Source organism: Leuciscus leuciscus (genome assembly GCF_965113295.1).
Source record: "Leuciscus leuciscus genome assembly, chromosome: 22".
In the NCBI taxonomy this organism is placed as follows: domain Eukaryota; kingdom Metazoa; phylum Chordata; class Actinopteri; order Cypriniformes; family Leuciscidae; genus Leuciscus; species Leuciscus leuciscus.
Window position 1 is genome coordinate 26,231,967 of NC_138746.1, and position 11,779 is coordinate 26,243,745.

Consider the following 11,779-nt stretch of genomic DNA (forward strand, 5'->3'; position numbering starts at 1 on the left):
GCAAACAAAGAAACTTTTCAATATGGGTAAATAGTCAAATTTTATTGGAAAACAAATATACAACTTGGAATGGACTATCTGAGGCATGACAATGCCATTAAGCGGCTTAAAAAAAAAAAGAAAGAAAAAGAAAGAAAAAGTAAAGAAAGAAAAAAAATTAGTGAATAAGTGATTAAAACATTAAAAAGCACTGTAAGATTCAAACAAGTTCTTAGTATAGAACAGCAGATACAAAAAGAGTTTATGTACGAGTATCTTGTAGATACACCCGTGTCTTTTTCTTTTTTTTTTTTGCAGTAGTGCAATGCTGAGAAATTTCATATATATATATATATATATATATATATATATATATATATATATATATATATATATATATATATTTATATATATATTTATTATATACTTTGTCCATAGTCCATGCAGAGTTACTCCTCTACATTGTTGCCGTGCCAGCGTCGCTGCCAGAAGACAACCAGCTGGCAGGTCTCCACTCTTGCTACGCATGAGGGGGGCAGACAGACGTGACGTGTACGTTTTTGCACGTCACAGCCCCCTCTTCGCGGCAACAAGCACCTGACCGCGTAACCGCACCGCCACTCCAAAAACACGATGACAGCAAAAGAAAGGGACATGAGGACTGAAGATCCTATGCAGTTTACATGCAGTTCCTTTGGACAGCCGGGAGGAGGAAGGGGAGGGGATTTAACATTTTACAGATAAATTAAACAGAAAAAAGGCAAATTATTTATAGAAGAGAGAGGATCTGTACAAGGCCTTCATTTCGCCGTCATCATCTGTACAAATTCTGTGGAGACATAGAACGGGTTAGTCCGTTTCTGAACGATGACAAGATTTCTTACATCAACTCAAGATGCACCCTGACACCATATCCAAACCAGCCAAGACTGCGGCGAGTGACGTTTTGTTGGTCGCTTGGTTTATGTGATGTTCAGGAATCTTAGTGATCCAAAAATCCCACTCCACATAACAGTATATTAAACAAACCATGTTCTGATAGGCTGTGGTTGTGCGTTTTATTGAGGACACGATCTAACAAACAATGAGTTCCAAAACAACTTTTCAGTCAACTCACCTTCGTAGTTCACCTGTCCATCTCCGTCAATGTCTGCTTCTCGGATCATCTCATCAACCTCCTCGTCGGTCAACTTCTCTCCAAGGTTTGTCATGACGTGACGCAATTCAGCTGCACTGATGTAACCATTGCCATCCTAAAGCACAAGATATCCAGGTCAGCGACTGCACGTGACTTTGTGCGGCACTATTCTGGAACTAGACAAGCTTTACCTTATCAAAGACACGGAATGCTTCTCTGATCTCCTCCTCGCTGTCTGTGTCCTTCATCTTCCTCGCCATCATGGTCAGGAACTCGGGGAAGTCTATCGTCCCATTTCCTATGCAGAAAGCGAAAGAATTCAGACGAAGCCCAACTTTTACCATTCACTTGGGTTGAGGATGCACGTGGTTGTCCTTACCATCAGCGTCCACTTCATTGATCATGTCTTGCAGCTCGGCCTCTGTCGGGTTCTGTCCGAGCGAGCGCATGACAGTGCCCAGCTCTTTGGTTGTGATGGTGCCATCACCGTCCTTGTCAAAGAGTGAGAAAGCCTCTTTGAATTCTGTGAAGGGTGACAAATAAATGGAATAGGATCTTGTATTAACAGAGTCTCCCAAAGATAAACAAACACAAAAGACACACAGAGGAACCAGTGGGGCCAGTTCCAAAGAAGGGAAGCCCAAATACACTCTACACACTCACTTTCAAAACAAGCTCTTTCAGACATTAATGCAAAAGAAGCTTGAGCTCAACCATAGAGCTTTTAATGTCAACTAAGATTGACCCCGTTTACTTTAACACGTGTTTCCTGGTCTTAATGAACAAATAATCGGTGACTTATAATCTTTCATTAAAATGCAATAGCTATGAAGCTACTCTGCTTTTTGGCTGCCGTAATGAATCCTCTCTTTTTCAACCACCAGGCTTCATTCCGAAAAGTAACACCTACTTTTACAGTCCAACCAATTGCTAATTAGCAACATGTCCTGGCGTATACATTTCCTCTCGCTGCAGCACTCAGAAAAAAATAAGAAAGTCTGATTATGGAAATAAAACAGGTAGAAAATTAAGTCTCATGTTGACTTTAAAATTCAGGGCCCGAGACCACAAGAGCACGACAGTTAGGCAGTCTTTAAAAGCAGTTTGTCCTTACTCATAATGAACACTGCAAAGAGTCACTGCAGTGGGAAAAAAAATCTGCAGTCTGTAATTACCAGTTTATTACGCAAGGCACACAGGAAAAACAAGTGACACCCAAACTAGAACAGGCTTGAACCACTACAATGGAAAAAGTCCTAGATATCAATCCCTCTAAAAAGAAATGTGACATCTGTTTATGTAAAAACACTACTGGCTGCTACAAATGCCTGTCCTCGCATAAATGAAACCTTACCCTGCTTCTATGCAAACTATCAACTCCGAGGCACCGTTTCTATGGAGATCCAGCACTGTGACCTCACTCTGTTCCTATGGAGACCCACTGAACCATATGGAGATCCAGTGCTGTGACCCCATTGAGCGGATATGGGATCTAGATTTCAGAGCAGTATGGAAACACTGCTGTGACCTCACACAATCTCCAGGGAAACACACTTTGGAGACTATGTCTCGATGGATAAACCACCATGACCTCACTGTCGCTATGGAGACAGACCACAATGACCTAAATGGTATCAGAGCATTTCTGTTTGAGGTTCTTTACTGTAATAGCACAACCATGATCAGAAACATTAGTCAAAAAAAATGATGATCTTGAAAGTGTCAGGTTTCCATATTACTTTTCTTCCAAAGTATTCAAAATATCATTAATCTTGCAGTCTTAGCACTCGATACCAGAAATATGGATCTCAGATCACCTAAAATGAGACAAATATTCTGTTGTCATAGCACAATTCTAGCAAGTGTATGCTATTACATTAGAGACAAAGAGATAAGTGCACCTCAATAAACACTATATAAACCATTGCAATTACCCTAATTATCCAAAACACCAAGGAAACATATTATAAAGACATCAAGAACATCATGTCCCAATAAAGTAATGCATACAAGTCCATCTTGAGCTAGAATCTGCAATATCAGGTCAGAAATGACTCGAGGCGAACCAGCAGCCAATGAAACTGTAACTTCATGTCAAAGCCATTGATACTGAGCAGGGGACACACCCTTGTTCCTCAGTGCCTGCAGTTACTAACTCTCTCCAACAGAGAAGGGTGTGTTCATCGAAAACTACATCTAGCCCCAGGAAATTACTCAGTCACTTAGTTTTAAAGCCTGGCGTTACACGCTTCCCACCACAACAAACCTGTCCTTTAATTTGAGGAATGTGTCCCGACCAAGTCTCAGGGCTTGCCATAAAAGGAAATAATATAAATCCACAGGTGGAGAGAGAGAGGGGGGGGGGATAGGGGAAACCACGGGAATCCACACCACTGACCATGTGCCAATAGAACGGAGGTGGGAATGTCTTACCGGCAATCTGTTCTTCTGTCAATTGGTCGGCCTGCAGAGAAAAAGAGAAGACGTACATTGAGAACAATGATGCATATGAAGCACTGATGGAAACCAATCTAATCATTTAGGAACCAACCATTAAACTCATATTGGTCAACCATTAAATTAAATATTGGTGGTGACATAAAACCTTTTTTAGGTTTAAAACCTAAGCATCATAAAGGATCTGATTCACTTATATTTAAAGGAACAATTCACCCTAAAATGTCATGTTGGACAGAATGACAGCCTCAGTCTCCATTCACTTTCATTATGGGAGGAAACAGATGGAACTAAAGTAAACGTCGACTGAGACTGACAGTGCCTAACATCTCCCTTTGTATCCTAAAGAAAGTCAACCATTTGTATGGGTTTGTAACTACATGAAAGTGAATAAATGACCATTTTCATTTTGGGGTGAACTTTCCCTTTAATGCTAACTGCAGAAGGTGGCGCAGTCCCTTCTCCACCGCTCATAAAAGTCTTTGTACTGCTTTATTCATGGGGAGAACATTGAATTAAAGAACAACAGACGTCCAATGCTTTCCATACGCGTGTTTGATAATGAGCACATATTCAAACATAAGCGTGTGCAAGAGAAATGCGCCATAGTTGCAGCTGACGTGCCCCATAAACTGTATTGGCTATCAATGAAGCTTTTCCAAGCTGTTACTTTAAATTATTTCATGTTACAGCAAGAATGGAATATTTAACTGATATTCCCCAATGGAATTAAATGAATACGCATAACGTTATATAGAACACAAGAAGAAGACTACCCGTCATAACACTCCCATACGTTACACTCAATGAAAAATAATATAACGTTATGTATAACTATTCAATACCAACGAACTGTATACTGACTGTAACGCGCATTATTTTATATATGTAACGTTAGTCTATAATAATACATTTTGCACCAAATCAACAGTCACGTTAACACATAACAGTTTTTACTCACCATCGCGCTGTTTTAACAGATGTATTTCCACACAGAACAACAGTCCGCAGCTGGCAAATAAACAGGATGCAATCATACAGTGCTTGACGCGCCTTTAATGGTCGCTTATAAACCCCTCCCCCTGCTTGATCTCCATCCGCCAACACACTTCCTTCCCTATCAGAAACGATCGTCAAAAATGTCACAATTGTGATGCGTAAGCGTACTGTAAAGAGTACCGTGGATTTTATACGATAGCGACGTCTTCAAATCGCGAAGATGTATGCTTTGCAGAGAGGGGGGGTTGTGTTGAGTGGGACTAGCTAACCGGCGGAGTCATACATTCTGCTAAAGTGTGATGCGTCAATCGCAGTACTGGACGTTATGGCCAGGAGAGGCGGCATCTGATTGGCCCATTTGTACCCGCAATGCGTCACTCGCTAAGATCCGAGGAGAGCTGCATTCCCGACTACTAGACTCAATCACTACACATCAGGGTCAGATATTAACCAGGGCTCAAGGCGGGAATGCCATGAAAAGTGACAAATGTGTGCAACTATTTAAAATATTTGGGCAAAACATGTCCCTGGAGTAAACTGTTCATTTGTTTATCTGTTATGTGACATTTGATATGGTCTAGGCCTATAAATATTTTTGTATATGTTAAAGTACTGGACATAATTGACAGGATGCTATGAAAACTGCTCTTGAAAGTCAATGCCCATTATTAAATAATAAATTAATCACAATTAAATTATTAATAAATTAATTTTAAAAAATGATTACAAAAAAATCTGACACTGCATCATATGATGCACCTTAAGCAAGTGGGATTCATGTAGAGACAGTGAAGCATTTAAGCATCAAGTGATCTAAGAAGTGTTTTGAGTTTTTTTTTTTTTTTTTTTGATGATGCCACCAAAGCAATAAAAAAATAAAATAAATTTGAGCAAATTATTCATTACAATCATTATGCAAGATTGTCACCATATATTCAGGATTGGCAGGACCAAATGTAATAAATTATTATAAATAAACCAACAAAAATAATATAGGTTAACCACTAATATAAATATTGTGGGGTGCATGTCACTCTCAATAGTTGTTACAGCACCATGCAGAAAAAATTTACTTAATGGACATGCTGGGCATATGTTTAGACTGAGCATTATGTGTAATATTATGCCTTCAATGCAATCAATGAAATAAAACAAATGGTTGACCCGCTCTCGTTCCGTTAAAAGGATTTGAACATTAGTTATGGAGTGCAATCCACTTAATTTCTTCATCAGATTGATTTGGCAAGGCTGGCCTGCTGCAAGCTTTACAGAATGTCTGCCTCCAATGTCTTATATACGACAAGAAGAATAAAGCATTTAGAAGCCCCCGTGATGATTCAGATCCCATTAATACTGTACATGAATCACCTGAAGAAGACAATTTGGCTTGATTGCATTTAAACCGAACGATTTTGGAGACATTTCATACACTGTATTAGATCCATAGTTCATCATAACAGGTTATGCACTGACAGTGACTGTTTGTATGCTTTTGGCGTGTTGTGTGCGTGCAATGGAGTGTAACATCAGCTGAGACTGGCTCGTCTAGCGATATGTCAGATGTGGCATAAGGAGCAGCAGGTTTGTGGGCACACGTGCAGTAGATGCCATGCCTGTATGTACTCACTGAATGCATATCTGATGGCCTGCTTCTCTATGCTTGGCTGCCTGGCTCTCTCTCCCACTGGCCACCTGTCTCTGGACCAAACCCAGTGAAGTTGCAGGTGGGAGAGCGTGGAAACTCTGGGGTTAGTTTAAGAATAACACAACAGGCTCCAGTCCTCGCAGCAACATTTTTGGCCCATGCAATAAAAGTCAGTGGGGTCCAGTGTTGTTTTGGACACCATTGACTTTAACTAAATAGTCAAAATATTTGTGCTGTGTTCTGAGAGTGATTAAATCATGAGAATTTCAGTTTTGGGTGAACTATCCCTTTAGACTGACCGCAGTGTGTTCCCAGATTGCACAATTAACATGAAATTGTTGATTCGTAAATGGAGGCAAACATTCACACACAAACAGGAAGCATACCATCCGCACCCAGCCATACAAACACACACACAAGCGCACCATTTAGAGATCCTTATAAGTAACTGCTTCAGTGTCCACTTGGCACTTGCCACCGTCTCTGCTGCCTAATCCTCAACACAGTGGCGTCTATTCATTCAAATCTGCTTTTCTACACTGGGATTGCAACTCATAGAGAAGATTATGCTACAAAGAAAGGAGAAACATCATAAAAAGGGCCTTGCTATTAATCACAAGGGGGAGATAAGCTGGATTCAGACTGAGCATGAATGCACGGTCTTTAAGAAGAAGAAACAAACATGTTTGTGACAATGGCTGCAAGTTTGTGTGTACAAAGGCTTTCTGTGTACATTTTCTCTTGTTAAATATTAAGATGTAATCATCTTTTCCATTACTGGCGGATCTTCTAAAAAATAGCAGCAGCCTCCTTGGGTCTCTCAGCAAAACCATGTTTTAGGTCAGACAGAGACATAAATTAGAGTTTATTTAAGTAATGAGAAAATACCTAAATGGATGTATATAATCTGTCCTTGAAATCAGCATCTTTATACCAAAGGACTAGATATTCCAGAATAGCATTATTAAACCGGCCTTGCCTTGTGATTTGTCAATACAGCATTTTAACCTTGCTAAAATCCATGATAAGACTTTATATTACCAAGATGGATCCCTCATATAACTATGAATGGGAGAAACTGCAACACGCAACATGGTGACTATAGAGCCCATCGGTAAAATAATTTCGTTGCTGCATCATCTGTTAGAAATATAAGCTTTTGAACTCTATTTGGCCATAAGAAACAATCCGAGACAATTAAAGTCAATAATTTTTTATATGTGGTTGTTGTACAGAGTCTTGCATTTTACAATTTCTTTTTAGTTTTAGTTTTTTTTTAGGGGGGAGTTATCATATAGCAACGAAAAACAGAAAAACATCTGCAAAGATCCTATAGCTGATTGATATGTTTGTTGCATTGTTATTGCAGGGACTGTTAGCCTAATTCTAGTGGAAAGATGCCACTGAATTTGTTAACGCATGCATAAGTGTCTTAAAATAACATATTTAATGGAAAATTTGTCTTTAATAATTTCTTATGTAGCCTAACAATTTTATAAAAGCAAGAAGGTACTCTGTCATGCGTATGTACAGTTAGTTTCAGTTTTCATGGACTTGTTTTCATTAATCACGTGTTTATTTGTCTTAGTTTCCTGCCAGTCATCTGTCATAGACAATCATTTAATCATTCATTATCATCTCATTATCACTGTGTATTTAAGTTGCTCTGGTTGATCTTTCAGTTTTCGGGTTGTTGTTTGTGTTGGACACACTGTTACTGCTTACTTAATAAACCTCATTTATACTTTTTCATTCAGTCTTCATCATCATGACACACTCAATGTTGTGCTGAATTGTGAATATAGTGACTTTGCTGCAAAAAAACTATTTTTAATGAGACTTTTCTTATTTATAACAAATGTTATTTTCTTATTTATCAAACAGATTATCGAAAAAGATGAAAATGTAGGCAGGGACTTGGTCCTATACATTTTTTATTAATTGGATGGAAGGCTGAATGCCAGCTTGCAGTTAGTTGTAAGAAAGGGGCGGGTTTAAGCAAACAAAAGTTAGAAGGGTGTATATGACTTTTGCGTGCTTTTCCCTAATCACTGAAGTGACCTCGACGTGCGGGTTAGCGGTAGCATTAGCCATCAGGCAAGTGTAATTTAAATAAACTCCTGATGTACTTACAAACTTTCCAATGCCTCATTTTATGAGTACAGAACCTATTTGTACTACTGTATATTTGGTACCATTCAGGGCATTATTAGTGGGGTAATTTACGAGATACAGCCTAGGATCCATTAGCGTCTACACTAAGCCATATGGCTAATATCTCTAAATAAGCTCTAACTTTAATAATGTTTGGCTCGAGGTCATGGTGCAAAGGACCCTAGGTTGATTTTACTCTGAACCATCCCTTTAAGTTATTTAAAAAAAAACAAAAAAAACATATGCATGGCTTATTTACTTTAAGATTATTAGAAAATAGATATTGTAAATTTTGGTTTCACGCTGACTTTAATAGGCCTATAAAAATATAATCATGACTGAAAGGTCTGCAGGCACCCTGTCGCTGCGCAACAACACCCTTATCAGTGACTCTATTCATTACTGTCTGAAGATAAAATAATGATGAATAAAAATCTAAAAATATCTGCCAAAGTTATGCTTTTGAGAGCAATATTGTCATGAAGGAGCCATGTCATGAATTGTGGGTGTTAAGAATTCCAATCTCGTGCTATTTCAAATTAATGTAGTGAGCAGTGAGCATGTTTGAACGTAAACCTGCATGACGTGTTTGCCCTACAATCGTTTTGGGTAGTGCATGAGTGATGGTACCATACGTGGGTAGGAGTGTGAAGGCAAGGCGTTTATGTATATACTTCTCTAAATGTGTTGTTCTCCTGAAATGACTCACTCTTCCCTGTTTTTCAAGCATATTTTTTCACTCAGCGCTCAAATCTTCAAGCATGTAGAACTGTAGCACTTCAATGAAAGGAGGCTTTATCTGCCTTAGAACATTCCAGATCTTTCCAGATCTAGAGCTCAAAAGACAACCCTCATACCTTGAGCATTAATAGGCGAGTCAAGGCAAGTCTATACAGGGCAAGGCATTCAAAAGACATTGCAGAACACCTCTTTACAGGAAATATGCAGCGGACTTCTCTTTAGGGCAAATGCTGAGAACTATATGGTGCACTCGGTTCTGTTCACTGCTGGAGTCTTCAACAAAGGGCTGTGGGTGTGGATACTGAGGCCAGAGCAGGTGTCTGGGTGTAGATGTCTGCTTGTGTAACTGGAGGTTGCGTCGTCTTTAATTTATGAAGCCTGTCCCTGCTGGAGGGGATAGAGTTGGTTTTCAGGGGCGTATGAGAATGTTTAGCTTTTACAGGAATATACAGTGTTCTGATGGTATAACATGGCACTTTTGTACCTGTTTGTACCCTGGTATCAAATTATTTAGATATTCATGTAGCATGGTATTTATTAACATACCTCTCCTGTAACATTTTAGTCCAAAGATGATGAAGATAGACAATGGGGTTCAAAATAGAAGCATAGTTTATTAAACAAAGTAACTCAGGTAATCCAATCCAAGAAAACTCAACGAGACAGCATGCATAGCACAAACATGACAAATAGTGGACAGAAAGAAATCAAGAACTTAAATACACAATGATAATGGACTCAAGGACTAACAGGTGTGATCGTGAAAGGAAAATCCATGGCAACTAATGACTTGGGGGAACAAATGAACACAGGAAACAGGTAAATTAGAGAAACAAACTAAAGTCCATGAAAATGAACATTAACATATAGGCAGAACATGGCAATTCCAAGAATACCTTGGAATCAATGTCTCAAAAATATGGAGCCAAATATGGATGACATTGCAGGCGGAAAAAAATATATTGTGGCCAAGAATTAAGAATTCATTCACATTAACTATTTTTTATTAATTTATTTATTTGGAGGGGACCATGTACAATTTTAAACATAAAAGGCATTCAATTGATGCTATGACCAGAGTTAGCCAATAGCTCATTTTAATCTGCAAATCCGTTGGAATTATTCATTTGTTCCCTCATTTTAGGTACATGTTGCACTAAGTTGTTCCCTTGTTCAGTTAAATCATGGCCATGACTTACAATAACTAAATTAAAATGAGGGAACAAATTACGTGGCAACTTATTTAGCTCATTTGTAGCTAAATATTTGTTATTCATTTGTTAAAGTGCCCCATTATGCTTTTTTGAATATTACCTTTCATGCAGTGTGTAATATAGCTGTTTGTGAATGTAAAAGGACTGCAAAGTTTTGAAGATCAAAGTGCACAAAAAAAAAAAAAATCCAGTTTAACGTGACAGTGTAATACATTTGCATATTGTCACCCTAATGACACAACGTCTACTTTGACCCACCCTCAAACACAGTAGAGGCCTGGAAGAGTTTGGTTCATGTTGTTTATGAAGAGAAGACGTCTGACCAATCAGAGCAGAGTAGGCTCATGGAAAGGAGGGATTTCGAGATTTTGAACGAACCATTTTCAGACTCTTTGAGAAATGAGGTGATGCTGCAATGTATATTATGAGAAAATTAAAGTGTTTTTTGACCTTGGAGACAAGTAAACCTGTTGTAGGTGACCTCCAAAACAAAATTAGGAACCTTTAAAATAGCATAATGGGGCAATTTAAATCATGGCCAAGACTTACAGTAACCAGATTAAAATGAGAACTAAAATAAACTAAAATAAAGAAACAAATTACTACAATGTGGTCATGTTGTAACTAAAACGAAGGAAATAATTACTACAAAATGGCCACGATTTACCTAAAATTAGGAACGAATTTCTACAACGTTGCCACATTGTAACTAAAAGCGGTTGTGGGAATTAATTCTTAATTTGTGGCCTTGATATCTACACAAATCTTTACAAAAACACATACTTTTTGTCATTGATATGCCTGCTCACAATTCAAGAGTTGTGAGAGTCTATTAATGCCATTAAACTCTTGTGCGTCAAATAAGTATGTGGGTAAATATGTGGGTCGTTTGAAACAGCATAAGTACTTTCACCCTTGAGTTTGGTAAAGATTTACAGCCAGATGTTGTTGGATTCATGCAGTTTCTTAACTGCACTGTTACACTTAGACTGAAAAGCTGTACTCAGCATTACTCGGAGCCCAACTCTGGATTAAATTGTTGGCAAAAAGCAAGTTGAGGGCTCGCAGAAATGACGTAAAGGGGAGATAAGGCCAGAGCATGAAAGAGCTTAGTTCACATCCTAAACTTTATAGTTTTATGACTGGGAGATAAACGCTTGCAAAGTGCAGAGTCCAAAGGCAGGACCTTGAGGGCAGCTGATAGCTCTTTTCTTTAAGAGTTTACTGCTTCTGTGTGGCAAATGCTCCAGATTCAGAAAGGCGTCGCTCCCAGGTGATATAATGTCATGCCATTAACAATGTCACTTAAAAAAAAAAAAAAAAAAAAAAGAGAGAATGGGTGTCAACAAGACAAAATATTCTGTCTTACTGAATGGAAATAAGGGTTGTGTATTGTGCCAGTTGTTGTTCTCTAGGTAACCTGAAAAGCTGGAACACAGAATGACAGTCCTC

General features: G+C 38.5%; 1 protein-coding gene across 1 annotated transcript; it reads right to left on the minus strand.

The window, feature by feature from the left end:
* Positions 1–21: 21 nt before the first annotated feature.
* Positions 22–4,663, minus strand: calm2a (calmodulin 2a (phosphorylase kinase, delta)). The gene is made up of 6 exons (XM_082154564.1): positions 4,536–4,663; positions 3,551–3,581; positions 1,497–1,640; positions 1,309–1,415; positions 1,097–1,232; positions 22–808 (listed from the first exon to the last, which is right to left on the minus strand). The coding sequence occupies exons 1-6, from the start codon at positions 4,536–4,538 to the stop codon at positions 780–782; spliced, it is 450 nt and encodes a 149-aa protein (XP_082010690.1). The 5' UTR covers positions 4,539–4,663; the 3' UTR covers positions 22–779.
* Positions 4,664–11,779: the final 7,116 nt, after the last annotated feature.